The sequence below is a fragment of the Schistocerca americana genome, chromosome 2 (assembly GCF_021461395.2).
Source record: "Schistocerca americana isolate TAMUIC-IGC-003095 chromosome 2, iqSchAmer2.1, whole genome shotgun sequence".
Classification (NCBI taxonomy): domain Eukaryota; kingdom Metazoa; phylum Arthropoda; class Insecta; order Orthoptera; family Acrididae; genus Schistocerca; species Schistocerca americana.
The window spans coordinates 798,049,565-798,070,119 of NC_060120.1; the positions used below are offsets into that span (position 1 = coordinate 798,049,565).

General features: G+C 42.0%; 1 protein-coding gene across 1 annotated transcript in view; it reads right to left on the minus strand.

The window, feature by feature from the left end:
• The window catches only part of LOC124594443 (androgen-dependent TFPI-regulating protein-like), a 90,743-nt gene that overhangs the window by 25,740 nt on the left and 44,448 nt on the right, over window positions 1-20,555 (minus strand). The window contains exon 4 of the mRNA XM_047132818.1: window positions 4,534-4,754. Coding sequence (XP_046988774.1) covers window positions 4,534-4,754 — 221 coding nt within the window. The remainder of the gene's footprint in view (window positions 1-4,533; window positions 4,755-20,555) is intronic.

The following is a 20,555-nucleotide window of genomic DNA, read 5'->3' on the forward strand; positions in this document are numbered from 1 at the left end:
ACCTTTTAGCTTCTTCCTAAGCTCCACAAATCCAATCATCCTGACCATACCATACTTGCTGGCTTCAAGTCACCCACCAAATGTATATCTGCCTTAGTTGATCAACACCTGCAACCCATAGTACAAGAACTCCCAAAGATACCAAGCATTTCCTAGGTTGTCTGAAATCTGTGACTGTCCCACTCCCAACACACACATTGCTTGCCTCCATTGATGCCATATCCCTCTGTACCAACATCCCCAATGTATATGACTCGTCTGCTGCTGAACATTTCCTCAGTCAGCACCCACCTGATTCCAAACCTATGACATCCTTCCTACTCACCTTAATCAACTTTATACTTACCAACAATTACTTCACCCTTGAGGAGCAGACATACAAACAGATCAAGGGTATGACCATGGGAACTAGAATGGCTCCTTCCTGCGCCAACCATTTCATGGGTTGCTTGGAAGGGGCTTTCCTGGGATCCATCTGTGTTCAGTCTCTGGTTTGGTTGAGATACATTGATGACATCTTTATCATATGGTCTCATGGTGAGGCCGACCTGCTAAGATTTCTGGAATCTCGGAATACCCTCTCCCAATTAAATTTCACATGTCCTAATCCGAATCCCATGCCACTTCCCTTGATGTTGATCTTGTCCTCACCAAAGGCCAGTTACACACATCCATCTACATTAAACCTACCAACAAACAACAATATTTACATTTTGACAGTTGCCATCCTCTCCATGTCAAACATTCCCTCCCATACAGCCTTGCCATCTGAGGCAAACATATTTATTCGGATGCAGACTCCTTACAGCAATACACCACCATTCTTACCTCTGCCTTCACTGCATATAATTACACCCCCAGTCTAGTTAAATGCAGATTTTCCAGGCCATCACTTCCAATCGAGATATTTTTGATCCCTCCACAAAACAACTTCACAGCACTCCATTGGTGACTCAGTATTATCCTGGTCTGGAATGTGTTAATCAGCTATGTCAACAGTGCCATGATTTCTAAAATCATGCCCTGAAATGAGATCCATTCTGTTTGAAATTTTTCCAACCACACCTAGAATAGCTTTTCATCACCCTCCCAATCTCTGCAATATTCTTGTCAGACACTATGCTCCTTCTGCACCCATCTCCCTACCCAATGGCTCCTACCCGTGTGACCATCCCTGCTTCAAGACTTGCCCTATGCACCCTCCTACCACCACCTTAATAGAATGAGTGAGAAGAGTCTAGTTTTTAGAGGCAAGCCGCCACCCTCTATAAGCTCCATCGGGATGCTGTCAGGTCCAGGAGCCTTCCCAGGTTTCACACTCTTGAGTGCCTTGCAGAATTCTTGAAAAGTTGGAGGATCAGCCATCCAGGGTTGTGGAGGGTGCTGTGGGACATTTTTGAGAAAATCTCCAGCGGCAGTAGAAGGGCGGTTTAATAGTGAGCTGAAGTGCTCTTTCCAACGATTTAAGATGTCCTGACTTTCAGTAAGAATGGTGGAGTTGACAGCAGCTTTCAGTGTGCCTGATGAGGAGCGGATAGGTCCATACAGCTCTTTAATACCAGCGTAGAAGCCACGCAGGTTCCTTGCATCGGAAAGATTTTGGAGTTCTGTGGCTTTCTGTTGCCACCATTTGTTCTTGATTGCTTGTATTTCACTTTGACATTTCTGCTTGAGTTCTTGAAAGCGTGCTTTCTTTTCAGGGCAGAACGGATCTTGAGCAAGGGACACATAAGCATCCCGCTTCACATTGATGATGGTTTGGATTTCTCCATGGTTGTCATCAAACCAGTCACTTCTTTTCCGTGCACTAAAACCAACATTCTCAGCAGTTTCTTTGATGATGTTCTTTAATGTGGTCCATTCTTGTTCGACGTCATCTGTGGTTGCTGGAGCTTTGTTAAGTTGTTCAGACAGTATGTCATGGAAGTGTGAGTAAACGTTTTTGTTGTTCAGGTTGCTTATATTGAATTTTCTGCGTGGTGGGTTTGAAAAGTGGGATCGTGGCTTGCGATACTTTGGTACTCTCAAACGGCTGACTAAAAGTCTATGGTCAGTCCAGCACTCATCGATGTTTAGTACTGCTTTTGTGATGAGAATGTCTTTCTTGTCACGCTGTCGAGTAATAACGTAGGCTATAAGATGCCAATGTTTGGAGCGTGGGTGCATCCATGTGGTCTTACAATAGTTAGGCAAGTGGAATTGGGTATTGGAGATGAAAAGCTCATGCTCAGCACATCTACATCTACATCTACATCCATACTCCGCAAGCCACCTGCATTACAGTTTCCAACCCCTTGTTTACCCATGACGTCTCTCCAAAAACGGTTGTCCCTTCCCACTCTGGCCTTGAAATCACCAAGTAAAATTAATTTATCTTGAATGGGTATCTTAGAGAGAGTACTGTTCAATTGGTGGTAGAACTGATTCTTTGTGTCTTCATCACTGTCTAAAGTAGGAGCATATGTAGAGATGAAGGTGATGAAACTGTCTGAACCAATGGGTACTCTAAGAGCCATCAGTCTTTCATTAATTGAGACAGGTGTAAGTCGAAGATCTTTCACTATTTTCGTTTTTATGGCAAATCCTGCACCATGGATGCATGGTTCTCCTGCATCCTTTCCCTTCCAGAAGATGGTGTACCCTGAACGTACCTCACTAATGTGTCCCTCACCTGAGAGTCTTGTCTCACTCAAGGCAGCTATGTCTATACCTAGCCGGGCTAGTTCTTGGGTGATAAGAGCGGTTCTTCTCTGTGGCCTGTAATTGTTCACGTCCAGGAGGGTCCTGACATTCCATGTCCCTATTGTCATAACCATTTCATTCTTCTTTTGTTTACGTCCACAGTATAAGGAGTGACATACTGGGTGCGGAATCCCAGCCCGGTTCAAGTGTGACTTCCAATGTTTACCCCACATTTTCTAGGGCCTTCCCCATTCAGGATGGGCAGCGGTCATCCTAAATAGGTCTGCTCAGTCGCAGATGCAGGACCAGATTCCTGAGTAGTCACACGGGTTCTCAGGAAGGTGATCATCACACACCTGCCGCCAATGTGCAGGTCCAGACTAGTAGCTTCCAGCCTCACTTAGAGCCTGCTACAATCGTCCTTATCCCATCGCCATTGGTCTTTAGAGAAAATGACTGGAGAAACTGCCATTTGTGTGAATTTGTTTAAGGTGGATTACAGCTTGTGAGGATGTGACCCACACACTATGATTCTGGAACAATTCATCACGGCACATATGTATGTGACATGTGACTTCAGGTACCAGAACTGCAACGAACTGCCACAAGCTCAATGATGGCTGAGCGGTGCCTTCACAGCCAGTTCGTATGGCATGACCTCTCCCGCCTCCACAATCGTTGAAAACCTGGGATATAAGATCCTTCTTCTGCTCGCTTTGCCATTGGGTCGAAGGGTAGATAATAGATACTAGAGAGGAAAGTGAAAGACACCGTTGGGCCTCGGAAACCTAATACCTTTGGGGTCGAAGAAACCAAGAGTTGGCCAAGGGAGGCCGGATAGGAAAGGAAACAGGAGAAGACTGACACAAGTAAGTGGAAATAATGCCAGGCTTAGCTAAGGGCCCGTGTGGTTGCCAACCACACACTCCCCAGATGGGAGCCCCCTGCGGGGGCATATAATAAGCATAATTTGTTGAAATGTAAGAATTAATGTTTGATTTTTGGCCTGGAAGGTAATTCATTAAATAATATGTATGCTGAGGATTGTGTACATTTGTCTGAAAAAATAAAAAATTGCGTAAACTCCCACTTTTGCAAAAATGTGGAACGGAGAGTAGCTTAAACTTAAAACATTATTTTGTTGTTGCCATAAACTGTATTCATTATGTGCAAAATAACAAAATTCCACAAAAACAGTTTTTTCTTTTTTGAGACAAGTTGTGCATATTATTATTATTATTATTTTATTGTTATTGTTATTATTGTGGGTGGCAGTGGCTGCAGTTTAAATATACTGATAAGCATTAATGTTATAAGCAGATGCTGTTAATTTCACACTCTCACATTTATCTGACACTAAAAATTTGTGAACACCCAAAATGCATATTAACGAGCCGCCACTGTTTGAATTTACCTGATTATAGAGCTTACAATAGGTGTAACACAGTCAGCCTACTCCAGTTAATGTCTAATGTCAGAAATGTACATGTTCAGATATATTTAATGTGTGGCTGTTGGCTATTAAATGTGAGTTACTGGGTTGTGAGTTGAATCTGAGGCTGTATTTCATTTTATGCTGGTGTAACATGCTGTAATTTCCCACAGTTCTGAAGATGCTTGCATGTGATGAGTGAAACAAGTCAATAATGGAATGTTGTATAAAACTTGTGGCTGCTCCAAAATATTAATATTACCGTTATGTTAAATTTCTATGCAGTTGAGCTATCAAAATATTATTAAATAACAGAGTAATTAAAATTGTAGCATGATCAGAATCTAGTAACTAAAAATCATAAATGATTACTAAAAATGTTTGTTATTAAGAAACAGAAGTTTTCATGTAGCACTTACCATATAGCATAAGCAACTTGACTTGCTGTGATTCCCCAAACAGCCTTCCGCCGTGAAATAGTATACCAGTTAGATGTTATAAACATTTCAGTAAATACACTCACACTGCTAACTGTATGGAGGCCATGGTTTAACCAAACAGAAAAACACTGATCCAAAATTTTAGGAAATACCAGTTCACGGTCTATTAAATATATACTCCAAAATACCAATGATATAGCCTGTGTAAGAAGAAATGATTGTATAAAAAAGTGTCTCACTTCTACCTACTCACATTAGAAGATGTTTTGCATTCATCCCAGTTCCCAGAACTCCTGAAGCTAGATGTTGACTGTGGATATTGTATCACAGACACAGTCCCTTTGATTGTTCAGAGATGTCACTAAACCTGCTGAATATGTAAACAACCATGCATGAGCAGCACCTATTAGATGGAGGGGTTCCAACAGCTGATCAGTTCCAGTCATTCCACCAGGAAGGAGGTACACGGCTCATGTTGTCTGTAGTTCAACCATGCCTAGATGGTCAATACCACAGTTTGATCATGTCCACATTGTTACTTTATGCCAGGAAGGGCTCTAAACAAGGGAAGTGTCCAGGCTTCTCGGAGTGAACCAAAGCAAAGTTGTTTGGACACAGAGGAGATACAGAGAGACAAGAACTGTCAGTGACATGCCTCACTCAGGCTGCCCAAGGGCCACTACTGCATTGGATGACAGCTATCTATGGATTATGGCTCAGAGGAACCTGACAGCAATGCCACCATGTTGAATAATGCTTTTCGTGCAGTCACAGGACATCGTGTTATGATTCAAACTGTGCATAATAGACTGCATGATGTGCAACTTCACTCCCGACATCCATGGTGAGGCCCATATTTACAACCATGACACAATGCAGTGTGGTACAGATGGACACAAGAACATGGTGAATGGACTTGCTCAGAATTGGCATCACGTTCTCTTCACTGATGAGTGTCGCATATGCCTTCAACCAGACAATTGTCAGAGATGTGCTTGGAAGCAACCCGGTTAGGCTGAACACCTTGATTACAGTGTTGTCCAGCGAGTGCAGCAACGTGGAGGTTTCCTGCATTTTTTGGGGTGGCATTATGTGGGGCCAATGTACGCAGCTGGTGGTCATGGAAGGCGCAATAATGGCTGTATGATAAGTAAATGCCTCCCTCCGACCAATAGTGCAACCATATTGGCAGCAGATTGGCGAGGCATTTGTCTTCATGGCCAATGATTCACACCCCCATCATGCACATATTGTGAATGACTTCCTTCAGGATAACGACATCGCTCAACTACAGTGGCCATCATGTTCTCCATACATGAACAATATAAACATGCCTGGGATAGATTGAAAGGGGCTGTTTATGGACGACATGACCCACCAACCATTTTGATGAGCTGTGATGAATCACTATTGAGGAGTGGGACAATCTGGACCAACAGTGCCTTGATGAACTTGTGGACAGTATGCCACAATGAATACAGGCTTGCATCAATGGAAGAAACTGTGCTACTGGGTATTAGAGTTACCGATGTGTACAGCAATCTTGACCACCACCTCTGAAGTTCTCACTGTATGGTGGTACAACATGCAATGTGTGGTTTTCATGAGCAATAAAAAGGGCAGAAACGATGTTTATGTTAATCTCTATTCAAATTTTCTGTACAGGTTCTGGAACTCTCAGAACCGAGGTGATGCAAAACTTTTTTTGATGTTTGTATCTGCAGTTGTGTATGGGACTACCATATCTCTCAAAAGTGACATAGTTTTCCCATCATTGTTATGTAATCTTAAAATATTCATTGAATTACACATTTTTATGTCAGTCACTTATATCATAGGATAATGTAAAGTTCTCCTGAAAGATCTTCCTACATTAGATAAGAGGGTAAACAAAAACTGAGGTTAGCATCTGTATAATCAAGTGTCATGTAGTTCCTGCTCAAGATGATTGAAGAAAATATTTAAAACCAAAGTATCAACATTTTCAGCATATAATAATTCAGTAAGAACTTATTCAGTTGTTGAATTTAAAGAGATATGATTTATAGCAACTGGTCTGCACCATTTTCAAATTTATCTTCACGCCTTTCCTGCACCAGGCTAATAATATAACTCAAGTAACTCTATGCCTAAATAAAATTCATGGCTTAATACCAGAATATCTGCTTTGATTCTTGGGTTAGTCCATTCATGAACCATGGACCTTGCCATAGTGGGGTAACTTAACATGACTCAGTGACACATGAAGACCAAACTAACATATGGTTCCTTAAGAGAGGCAGCAGCTCTTCCAGTAGATGCAGGGCAATCATCTGATGACTGACTTACCTGTCCTAATAACATTAATCAACATGACTTTGTTAAGTTGTAGTGTGAACTGCTGGAAGAAAGGGAAAATTACAGCTGTTGTATTCCCAGAGACATGCAGTTTACCTATATGGATCAATGGTGACGACATCTTCTTGAGTAAAATGTTCCAGAAGTAAAACACTCCCCGATTCGAAACTGTGGGAGGATCTTGTCATTAGGAAAAATTCTGATGTTCTATGGGTCAGGTCATGGATTGTTAGATTCTTGATCAGTTAGATACATTATAGAATCTAAAAAGGGAATGGGATAAGTTGAAGTTAGATGTAGTGACAATTATTGTAGTGCAGTGCCAGGAAGAACAGAACTTCTGGTCCATTGAGTACAGTGGTTTCAGTGTATAATCAGATATGGGTAATGCATAAGTAGGACTATTCATGAATAAGAACATAGGACTGTGAATGAACTACTGTGAAAGGGAAAGTGAAGACATTGTCATATCTAAGATAGATAAAAAGCCAAAGCCCACTACAATAGTACAAATATATATGGCCACTGTCTCAGTAGCTGATGAAGAGGTACAAATAATAATGCATGATGAGATAAAAGAAATCTGTCAATTGGAATGTGATGGAGGGCTTTAATTAAATAGTAAGAAAAGGAATTATTCATCATTTGTCTTTACAGCTCTTCCAGTAGCCATGTTGCACACAGAATTGCTCGACATCAGGCCCACCTGTTACTCAAACAACTATTTATACATATACATAAACCCAAACATATTCAGCACCTTTGTATGAAACAAAATTACATTTATAGATAAAGTGATTTGTCAACTCACAAGCCAAACTCAGAGTAACGCCATTTAATTGTGGATGACAAGCTACCAATACCCAATAATGTATAAAGGGTCCTATGTAACCAAGTAATGTGGAAAAAATAGAGCAAATGACAACAAACAAAAACTGTTTTGGGGCCTAATTTCATTATAATAATTTTTTACGTTTTATAGAACTGAATAAACAAAACATACTGATGCGGGCACAAAGGTGCTGAAACATCTTTGAGTTTATCTAAAAAATACAGTTGCTTACATAACAGGCAGATCTTACATCCAATAATTTAGGGAAAGATAGAGAAGGAAAAATAGAAGGAGAGCATGGACTGAGGAAACACAGGGAAAGAGTAAGCCACCAGATAAAAGTTTCATCTGAACACAATTTAATGATTATAATCACTTGAATTAAGTCTCATGAAAGAAGGTTGTACACAGGGAAGAGACTGGGACACATCAGAAGATTTCAGATAGGTCATATACCATAATGATAGGAGAGAGATTTGGAAACCTGATTCTACCATGTTATTCTTATGTTTTGTAGCATGGGGGTTTTCATTATATGTAACAAAAAATATTAATGGGTAAATGTACTGGAATGTTAGTGTAAAAATTCCAAGATCCTTAAAGAAACCTCTGAAAGATAAGTGGTTCTGTACTTTAAACACTGTAATAAAAAAATGATATTTTCTCCAAGTTTTCAATTGCTAGTAAGCTACAGAATCACTTCTCGAGAAACTCAACTTACGTTGAGTCATTCATCATGTTCCATAGATTCCATCAATATGGATAATTTTCCGAGATGTGGAACAGATAAAGGTACAAAAATTGAACTAAACTCACAAACAAGTCCTGCTTAACTGCAAGTTATATCAATAGTGCCAATATGCAAGCCATGAATATTTTTTTAAAAAATCTTGTAGAACAATGAAGTTAAAACAGTAATGACACATTTTTTGTACTTCAAATCTTTACATACAGCAGAGTCCTGCTGATCTGAACCCCAGTAATCCGATCGTTTGGTTAATCTGAACATGAAAAATGTTAGTCTAAGTATGGAAAACTGGGTGGTAAACTGCTGTACATACACATTATTTTAATTTACACAGTACAGTAAACATTTATTAGAAAAATTGGCAAGAAAACATTAGGTTTAAACAATGCATAACAATGAAAGAAAAGCTGTCAAACTTACTTAAATACAGCAGATATTTTATACCTACTTTTTAGATAACAAAAACTCAGTCATTGATTTTTGGCGTAATAAAGACAGTCTGTTATAAGATGTATAGTTGCGCTATCATCTCATAAACATCAAATCAGAGGGTGTAGCAGTGGGCTGTTGTTCCAAATAGTGAAGTGGAAGGTCAAGGGCGTCTGCTGCATCAACGTGTGGCACCAGCTCACCTTTGTCGCTTTCAAGTTTATTGTCACCTCCATCACAGGAGTCCACTTCTTCCTAGTCTTGAGTCACAGCAGCAACTAAATCAGTGTCAGTAAGGTTCTCCTCTACACATGCCCCATTCACTGCCATCCACTCATTTACACCTCCTACACTAATGTCTTCACATCCAGAGATTGTCTGTTTTATTTGTCATAGATTTTCGTCTTCATTTTCAACTAGGTTGTCCTGAAATTCGATAGATGTCCACAGTTTTCTCCACAATTTTCTCCACAATGTTCTCAGAGTATTTTCTGAAATATTCTGTCATGCTTCAGTGGCCCAATAAACAACATCCTTCACGTTGGTATTTTTATTTTGTCCACTAAAGGAATGCGATCATCTTGGATCAGCATTCTTAAAAATTGTTTTCTGTAAGTCAGTTTTAATGTTTGCAATACGCCCTTGTCCATCAGCTGTAGAAGTGGTGTAACATTCGGCGGCAAAAACTTCGCCACAATTTCTCCATCACATAATTCCTTAGTGCTGGGGTGACATGGCACGTTATCAATCGAAAGGATTGGTTGGGGAGACAAATGACTTTCCTTAGTAAACCTTCAAATGGAGGGAACAAACTGGTCATGAAACTATTCTTTGAACAGCTTACCATCCATCCATGCATTCTTCTGGTTGTGATAATATAGAGGCAGGGATGTCATGTTGCAGTTTTTAAAAGCTCTGGGCCTAGCAGATTTGCTGATCAGCATTAAAGGCAGCTTGTAATTACCAGCAGCATTGCTGCATGCTAATAAAGCCACACAATTTTTGCACATTTTAAAACCAGGAGCATTGATGCCAGGCTTTTTATGCCATCAAATTAAGTCCAGTCTCATCAGCGTTATAAATTTTTTGGGGAGAATACTTTCACTCTCTTATCATTTTTTCAAACTCACCCAAGTATTCCTTCACTGCATCATGATCAGAAGAAAGCTCCTATCCAGTAATTGTTAGCTAACGAATTCCATGACATTTTTTGAATCTGTCCAACCATCCCGTACTTGCTCTAAAAGACTCATCACCATTCATTAATTCTTTCAGGTAAGCAGCCTTCTCCTGAAAAAGTTCTCCACTCAAAGGAGTTTCCATTTCTTTCCTGCATAAACCAAAGGAAAAGGCCTTCATCCACTTTATCATACTGGGACTGTTTCAAAGTCTGCTGAATTTCGAATGTTTTACCTGGAGATGTTGCACAGGACTGTTCAAGCTTCACTCGGTTCTTCTTCCAATCACAAATGGTTGCTTTACCAACACCCAGTTCCATTGCCAATTTAGATACATTCTCGCCATTGTCTATCTGCTTCAAAGCATTCAGTTTTTCTTTGAGAGTTAACATTGTATGTTTCATTTGACTCATGACAAAAATGTATACACCACTACACCTGAATGAATACAATACAACTGTTAAATGTATCAGCAATCAAGAACTAGCATAACCAAGTGCTTTGCGAGCCAACTGTCAGCACACCGACCTCAGACACTATAAAAGTATCCACAATGCTCAACACTAAGGGCAGGGAGTGAAAGTGAGTCATTGTTCACACACTTGTTCCCATTTGTTACCATTGTGTTCCTACTTATCTGCTTGGTATAGTTCATTCTAGAAACTTATCACCATAATTCTGGCTAATCTGAACAAATCGGTAATCCGAACAAGGTTCAGTCCCAATTACTTCGGATTAATGGGACTCTACTGAACTCTGATAAATAAATCAGACTATTTAATTTTGTTGCAAAAATTGCATTTTCATTGGCAGTAAGAGATAAGTAATTATATTTTTGTATTACGCAGGGCCTGTTTGAGGTCCAAGTGACACAAGCCACTGCTTGGGGGCCAAACTGAGAAGAGCACTAGAGGTGCCACAATTGTAAGATTTCTACACAGGGTGTATCACAATTAGTGGCAGCTGCTTCGGTGCAAAGCTGAAAGGCAAGGCAAGATTTGTATACAGTATGTATCACAATTAATAGCAAAAACCAACATGGGTGAGAATGTACAAAGGAAAAGAAAGGAGAGGGGCATCAAATGGCAAGTCACTTGTTTGGAAAAATATTCTCAAACTGGCCTGTGTGTGTTTTTACTCAAAATCTTTAGGTATTATGATAAATAATTTTGTTTTGGTACAAATATCATATTTTTGAGAAACTGAAAACTTTCCTCTCTGTATGGAACTTTGTCCACCATTGTCTTTGCCTCTGTTGTACGTTTACATTTCATATTTGGAGTATTATGAAGTCATCTTTTTGTATTACAAAAGTATGCAATTTAGGTGTTACACCACATGATCTAGTCAAAACACATTATATTTAGTATGATCAAACAATGGAAACCTCAGGTAGGAATATCAGCAATGTGGGAAAAGATTGATTGCTACTTACTGTAAAGGTGACATGTTAAGTTGCAGACAGGCACAATTAAAAGACACTTACTCAAAGCTTTTGGCCACAGTCTTCATCAGCAAAACAGAAACACACACCATTTGTACACACAAGCAAGTGCACCTCAGACACACATGACAGTCAACTCTAGCATCCCAGGCCAGAATATAACTATCAGGTGGAATGCAAGCAACAATCTGGGAGGGCAAATCAGAAACACACACCATTCATACACACAAGCAAGTATACCCCATACACACATGACTACCATCTCTAGTGTCTCAGGCCAGAATGCAACTATCATGTGGAATGCAAGCAGCAATCTGGGAGCGGCAAGGAAGGGGAAGGGGTAGTAGCGTATGGGTGGCGAGAGAGACAAACACTGTCTGGCAGAGTCTGCAAGGACTAGAATACCAACAGGTGCAGCATGAGGAGGTTGTGGGGTAGAGAGGTGGGGATAAAAGGAGAGGAGTGGGAAAAGATGGGTGGCTGGGTTGGCAGACAGGGGAGCAAGCAAATAGGGTAAGAGACAAGATTTCTGAGGAGATGATGAGGCAGAGGGGGTGGAAAAAGTTGGGTGGAGGGTGTAGGGACAGTATCTTACCAAAGGTTGAGGCCAGGATACCTACAGGAATGGAGATTGTTTTCTAAGGATAACTTCCATCTGCGCAGTTCAGAAAAGCTTGTGGTTGAGGGGAGGATCCAGGTAGTTAAGCAGCCACTGAAGTCAAGCATGTTATGTTCAACCACATTTTATGCCACAGGGTGGTCTACTTTGTTCTCAGCCACAGTTCAGTGGTGGCTGTTCATCTTGGTGGACAGATGGTTGGTAGTCATACAATATGAAAGGCTGTGCAATGATTGCAGCAGAACTGATAAATGTTATGGCTGCTTTCACAGTTGGTCAGGCCTCTGATGGGGTAGGATAAAAATGTGACAGGACTGGAATGAGAAGTGCTGGGTCAGTGGATTGGGCAGGTCTTACACCTGGGCTTTCCACAGGCATATGATTCTTTTGGGGAGGGGTTGGGATTGGGAGTGGCATGGGGATGGACTAGATATTGTGGAGGTTGGGTAGGCATTTGAACACCTCTTTAGGAGGGGTGAGAAGTATCTCAGACAGAAAGTTCCTTATTTCAGGGTAAAGCAAGATGATTGGTAATCAAAGCCCTGGCGAAGGATGTGGTTCAGTTTTTCCAGTCCAGGGTGGTACTGGATGACAAGGGAGACACTCCTTTGTGGCTGGTTTTTGGGGGTGGTGGGAGGACTGCGGTTGTGAGGGGAAATGGCATGGGAGAGCATTTTGCAGGCTATGTCTTGAGGATAGTGCCTGTCCTTGAAGGCATTGGTGAGACCTTCAGCATACTGAGCAAGGGTGTTCTTGGTACTGCAGATATGCCATCCCTGGATACAATTGTTTCGTATCTTAAATTTTATTGTTGACATATAAACAAATATAAACCCTGTAATAATTGTAAACACTTGGAAGATGAAATGCTACTATTCTTAAAGGATCTATTTGGTTCTAGTTGGAAACATGTTAGCAAAGCAATGTAATTAACAAAGCAAAGCAAAGCAAAGCAAAGTAATTAACAGTTTTGTCAAAAGTATTGTTTGTGTAACTTGTATATATGGTATTTCCATGATTTAAACAAATAATTTGGCTTAATCCTTGTAGTAGGAGAAACTGAAAAAAGAATCAATTTTTTCAAAGTATTCAGTTAATTTAATGAATTAAGTTTTAACTGTAAGTTCTGTAAATTTAACTTTGAACAATGTGTAGTTTCAGCACCTATTATTGTGAGGACATATAAGGGCACAATTTTTGACCCAGACACAGTCAGTCCATGGCTGAGTTTAAGACGAGAAACCCTGTGTGAGTTAGAATAACAACAATGCTTCAACTTAACTATGAAATAAGTGTTATACAATTAGGCCATGTGTTAAAACAATGACTGTGTCTGCTCCATACGTACCTTTCTATTCTTCAAGAACTGTGAACTTTGTGGTTAGGTTTTTACTGCTCATAGATGTTCAGTAGGAAACTAATGTAGCAGTTTGTGGATGTTTGCCAGAAAACTATTAATGAGTCTTATCGAAAGCTAAACAATAGTGCACTGGCCATTTTAAATGTGTATATGCGGGTTGTGAAAAGTGAAAGTAAACAACTGTGAAACGTAAATGTGCACCTGTTGGCTACATTATTTACACTTCCACCCCCTATTTTTTCTGATACCGAGGACAACAAATGAAGAAATAAAAGAAGATGACATCATCACAATGTACAATAAACTGCCACCATGGGGCATCCAGGATTGTTGGATTTGTGGCTTTGGGGAGCATGTAGAAGGTTGGTGTGTGGGTTGTCATAGGGATGAGGAGGGAAAACTATTCAGGGGAGATGATGTGGGAAGGGTGTAAGGCCTTAAGCAGAGATTGGAATTTTTGTTGGACCTCTGGAAAAGTTTATAGGTGGAGAAGTCAGACAATTGGCATAGACCATCTGCCAGGTAGTCACCGTGATTCAGCACTACAGTGGTGGATCTTTGTCTGCAGATAGCTGATGATTAGGTCAGAATTAGTTTTTAGGTTGTGTGTGGCTGTTCTTTCTTGTACTGAAAGATTGGTGTTTCAAAGAAGGAACATGGGGAAGGATGGTGAGGCTAAGTTGGATGTAAAGAATTCCTGGAAGGTGACCAATGGTTGGTTAGGATAATGGGGGAGGATAATGGTTGGCTGATGGTACGAATGGAAGAGGCAGTGTTCAATGTTGCTATTAGGATGGGTTTGGTTGGAGGGATTGGCACTATTCCTGGCACAATGGACCCTTGCTCAATCTTTCTGCATCAATTTAGAAAAGTATTCCTTTGTCTGGCTAATACCCAGTCCCACATCCTGTTTCTCAAATACTGCCTAAACCATGGAATCCCCTGAAATGGCCTAAACATAAAGATTCCTTTCTCTGGATCCCACCCCCCTTTCACAATGGCCTACACTTCTTCATATTCTACCAATCCCTGGGTCTCACAAACGTGGTGCTGCAAGCACACATATTCATGGCACAGGCATCCCAGAATCACCTTTGCTCCCTCTGCAAGGTACTATTACTCTGCAATCTCTACTCCGTACATCACATCTCCGAAATTGAATCCCTTTCTCTCTAGCACCTGGAGGAGCATTCCAGACACCACCTTCATTAGTTATTCAACCTGCTGACATCCTACTGCTACCTCAGTCACCACTATCCAACTCTTATCATATCCACAACGTTCCTCCTCGTCTGCCCCTCATAGCAGCTAAATCCGGCCTAGCTGACCTTTTCAACACACCATGTTACCAAAACTCCCTACCAATGCTCCACCAAATCCAGAGCTAAAACATTCCCAAAACACTGTTGTTAATCTTTCCACCAAATCGTCAGCTGCAGAGAAGTTTCAGTCCTATTCAAAGGCCTTGCGTTTAGCCCTACACCCAAATTTAACCGTGCTAGACTTGTCAAAGACCTACTCTCCTTCTCCCAATCCCTGCAATGGAAGCACATATTTGCTGCCAATTCCTCCAATGAAAACCACCCTAATTACAACATTGAATCCTGCCTCTTCCAGTATGTACCACCATCCAACAGTGATCCTGCCTCCCCCCCCCCCCCCCCCCTCCCACTCACGCACCCTGCTAACCATCTACTGGTATCTTCCAGAAAATTCTAACCTCACCAACCTTCCCTAGGCCATTTCTCAGAACACCAACGTTTCAGTACAAGAAAGAACAGCCATACACAACCTCAAAACAAATTCTGACCTAATCATTCTACCTGCAGACAAAGATTCTACCACTGCTGTGATGAATCACAGTGACTAGCTTGCAGAAGGCCTCTACCAATTGTCTGACTCCTACACCTATAAACTTGGTGAGACTGATCACAGCCCAGAAGTCCAACAAAATCTCCAATCTCTGGTTAAGGGCTTAAGGCTTCAGGCTCTTGCCAGAACATCTTCCCTGAGTCCATTTCACTCCTCACCCCTATGACATCCCACACACCCATCTTATACATGCTCCCCAAAATCCACAGACCCAACAGTCCTGAACGCACCACTGTGGTTTGTTGTTGTGCCCCCATTGAAAGAATATCAGCCCTCATTGACCAACACCTCCAGTCAGTCGCCCATAATATAGCCTCCCACATCAAAGACACCAACCACTTTCTTCACCGATTCTCCACCATCCCCACCCCTTTACCTCTTTGATATCTGCTTGTCACTTTTGATGCCACCTCCCGATACACCAAAATCCATCATGCCCTTGGTCTTACCACTATTGAGACCTACCTTTCCCAAAGTCCTTCAGACTCCAAACCAACTACCTGGTTCCTCATACATCTTACTTACTTTACCCTAATCCACAACTACTTCACATTTGAAGGGAAGTTGTATAAACAAATCGATGTCACAGCCATGGGCAACTACATGGCACCCTCCTATGCCAACCTTTTTATTTGACATCTAGAGGAAACCTACCTAGCCTCCCAAAAACAACTACCTAGTCTGGTTCAGGTTCATTTATGATATTTTCATGATCTGGACCCAGGGCCAAGACACCCTGTCATCATTCCTTTGCAAACTCAATATCTTCTTTCACATGCACTTCAAGTGTTCCTCCTCAATCCAGTGTGCCAGCTTCCTAGATGTTGACCTCTTTCTCTCTGATATGCACCTCAGTCCACCCACAGTCACCAACAATACCTGCATTTTGACAGCTGTCATCCATTTCACACCAATAATCCCTCCCACATAGCCTGGCTACCCAGGGATGGCACATCTGCAGAGACTAAAACTTGCTTTCTCGGTATGCTGAGGGTCTCACCAAAACCTTCATAGACAGGCACTTTTCCTCAGACCTAGACCGCAAATGGATCACCTATGCCATTTCCCCTCAAAGCCATCAAAATCCAGCCACAATGGAGTGTCCCCTTCAACCCCCAGCACCACCTGTGATTGGAACAACTAAACCAAATCCTTCACCAGGTCTCTGATTACCTATTATCATGCCCTGAAATGAGAGACACCATACCCAAGCTAATTCCCACCCATCCTAAATGGTATTCTGTTGTCCACCCAACCTCCACAACATCCTAATCCATCCCTATGGAACTCCCAATCCCAACCTTACACTGCAAGGATCGTATCACTGTGGAAGACCCGGCTGCAAAACCTGCCCAATCCACCCACCCAGCACTTCATATTTCAGTCCTGTTACAGGTTTATCTTACCCCATCAGGAGCCAGGCCACTTGTGAAAGCAGCCATGTCATTTACCACATCTGCTGCAATCCCTGCACACCAGGATCAACAGCCACCACCAAACTGTGGCCAAGAACAAAGTAGACCATTGTGTGGCACAAAATGCAGGTGAACATAACACACTTGATTTCAATGGCTGCTTCTCTACCCAAGCCATTTGGATCCTTCCCTCCACCACCAGCTTTTCTGAACTGATCAGATGGGAGTTATCCTTACAACACATTCTCCATTCCTGTAACTATCCTGGCCTCAACCTTTGTTAACATACTGTCCCCACACCCTCCACCCAACAGTTTCCACCACCTATGTCCTATTATCTCTTCCTCATTCTCACCTCCCACCCTGTATATTTGCATTCCTCTGCCAATGCATCCACCTCTACTCTCAGTTTTTGTTTCTTTTATCCCCCACCTCCCTGCCCCACAACCTACTGAAATCCTAGTGGGCAGCTGATTGGTAGTAATACCAATATGAAAGGTTGTGCAATGATTGCAGCAGAACTGGTAAATGACATGGCTTCTTTCACAGTTGGTCAGGCACCTGATGGGGGTAGGATAAACCTGTGACAGGACTGGACTGGGAAGTTCTGGGTCAGTGGATTGGACAGGTCTTACACCTGGGCCTTCCACAGGCATATGATTCTTTTGGGTAGGGGTTGGGATTGGGAGTGGCATGCGAATGGACTAGATGTTGTCGAGGTTGGGTGGGCATTGGAACACCTCTTCAGGAGGGGTGGGAAGTATCTCAGACAGAATGTCCCCTATTTCAGGGTAAGGCAAGATGATTGGTAATCAAAGCCCTCACAAAGTATGTGGTTCAGTTTTCTAGTCCAGGGTGGTACTGGATGACATCTGAGACACTCCTTTGTGGCTGGTTTTTGGGGGTGGTGAGAGGATTGGGGTTGTGAGGGGAAATGGCACAGGAGAGCATTTTGCAGGCTATGTCTTGAGGATAGTGCCCGTCTATGAAGGCCTTGATGAGATCTTCAGCATAGTGATCAAGGGAGCTTAGTCACTGCAGATACAGCGTCTGTTGGTAGTCTGGCTATTTGGGAGGGACTTTTAGGTGTAAAAAGGATCACAGCTTTCAAAATGCAGGTGGTGTTGTTGGTTGGTGGATGTAATGTGACTGGAGCCATCAGAGAGGAGGAGGTCAACATCTATGGAGGTGGCACACTGGGTTGAGGATGACCACATGAAGCAGATGTGAGAGGTGTTGAGGTTGTGAAGAAATGAAGATGGGGTGTCTCGGCCCTGGGTCCACATCGTTAAGAAACCATCAATGAACCTGAACTAGAGTAGGAATCAAGTGTTCTGGGAGGGTAGGAAGGTCTCCTGTAGATGGCCCTTAAAAAGGTTGGCATAGGAGGGTGCCATGCTGGTGCCCGTGGCTTTACTGTGGATTAGTTTATGCACCTTCCATTCAAGTGAGAAGTAATTGTGGGTTAGGATAACGTTAGTAAGGTGTATGAGAAATGAGATTGTGGATATGGATTCTGAAGGACAATGGGAAGACCATGGGCATGAGTAATACTGGTGTATAGGGAGGTGGCAGTAACAGTGACGAGTAGGGATCCAAGAAGTAAAGTGCTGGGGATGGTGGAGAGTAGTGAAGGAAGTGGTTGGTGTCTTTCATGTGGGAGGCTAGATTATGGGCAATTGGTTGGAGGTGTTGGTCAATGAATGCTGAAATTCTTTCAGTGGAGGTTGTGACGAAGCAAGCTGGGATATTTTTACTTCCCCTGTTGTTTTGCCATCTGCCTCCTTAAAATACATTTTTTTACTTTTAACTGATTACCATTAACATATGCGAGTATAATCTGTTTTAAAGAATATAACACCAGATGTAATTTTGTGCTTAGTATTAAGTATGTAATTGATTTTCTAATTTATTTAGTCTATTCCTAGTTAGTAACTTTCATCATAGGGTGAAATCAACAATTGTTTTGTTACTTAAATTCTATTGTTGACATATAAACAAATATAAACTCCGTAATAATTGTAAACACTTGGAAGACGAAATGCTAGTATTCTAAAAGGATCTTTTACTGAAACTGTGCCTTTTGGAGTCTAGTCCCTGCACATTCCACCAGATAGCATTTGTCTCACTCCCCACTCGGTACTTTCACCTCCCTGCGCTCAACATCCTGACACTGCACCTGTTGGGGTCTAGTTCCTGTGCACTCCACCAGACAGCATTCATCTCTCTCCCCACCCATACACTACTATCCCTTCCCCTTCCCCTTCCCCTTCCCCTTCCCCTTCCCCTTCCCCTTCCCCTTCCCCTTCCCCTTCCCCTTCCCCTTCCCCTTCCCCTTCCCCTTCCCCCTTCCATGTGTGCGTGAGGTGTGCTAGCTTGTGTGTGTGTGTGTGTGTGTGTGTGTGTGTGTGTGTGTGTGTGTGTGTGTGTGTTGGGGGGGGGGGGGGGGGAGGCTGTGGCTGTAACCTACATGTGAGTGTCTTTTAACCGTGTCTGCAACTTGATGGGTCTTCTTTATGGGAACTAGCAATCTATCTTTGCGTACATTGTAGAAATTCATAGAGGTATACCTATCGCTGTAGATGAAAGTGTAACCTAATTTAAATTCCCTAACATGAAATGTATGTGTATGGGAGAGGTATTAAGCAACATTCCTCTAATGAAGCATTTGGCCCAGATCTCTAGTATACTTTATGATAGAAACTGGACTGAAATTTATTACAGGGTTTAGGTATCTGTTATCTGTTTGTAATAATATAACTAATTTCATTGAAAACATGTTAGTTAAAGAAAAAAACGCAAAATGACAACATAACCAAAATGGAGGTTATGTATATTTCTGTGCAGGCAAAAATTAATTCAATCAGCTGTCATACATGACAATGGGTAAAGCATTGCGCTATCTACTGATGAAAATAAATTTCAGAAATACAGTTTTCAGAAGAAACTTTTGAATGTGTGAAACTTTGATTATAAATTTGAACTTTAATTTAAAAAACAAAAAATATTTATTATTTATTTTGTTGTAAGTTCTGTTGAATCTGATAGCAATGGAGTTGCAAGGATATGGAATGAGTCAGTATTTTTAGTGTTAACAATACAGCAGCCGAAAATTTCAACTCCTGGAAATTGAAATAAGAACACCGTGAATTCATTGTCCTAGGAAGGGGAAACTTTATTGACACATTCCTGGGGTCAGATACATCACATGATCACACTGACAGAACCACAGGCACATAGACACAGGCAACAGAGCATGCACAATGTCGGCACTAGTACAGTGTATATCCACCTTTTGCAGCAATGCAGGCTGCTATTCTCCCATGGAGACGATCGTAGAGATGCTGGATGTAGTCCTGTGGAACGGCTTGCCATGCCATTTCCACCTGGCGCCTCAGTTGGACCAGCGTTCGTGCTGGACGTGCAGACCGCGTGAGATGACGCTTCATCCAGTCCCAAACATGCTCAATGGGGGACAGATCCGGAGATCTTGCTGGCCAGGGTAGTTGACTTACACCTTCTAGAGCACGTTGGGTGGCACGGGATACATGTGGACGTGCATTGTCCTGTTGGAACAGCAAGTTCCCTTGCCGGTCTAGGAATGGTAGAACGATGGGTTCGATGACGGTTTGGATGTACTGTGCACTATTAAGTGTCCCCTCGACGATCACCAGTGGTGTACGGCCAGTGTAGGAGATCGCCCCCCACACCATGATGCCGGGTGTTGGCCCTGTGTGCCTCGGTCGTATGCAGTCCTGATTGTGGCG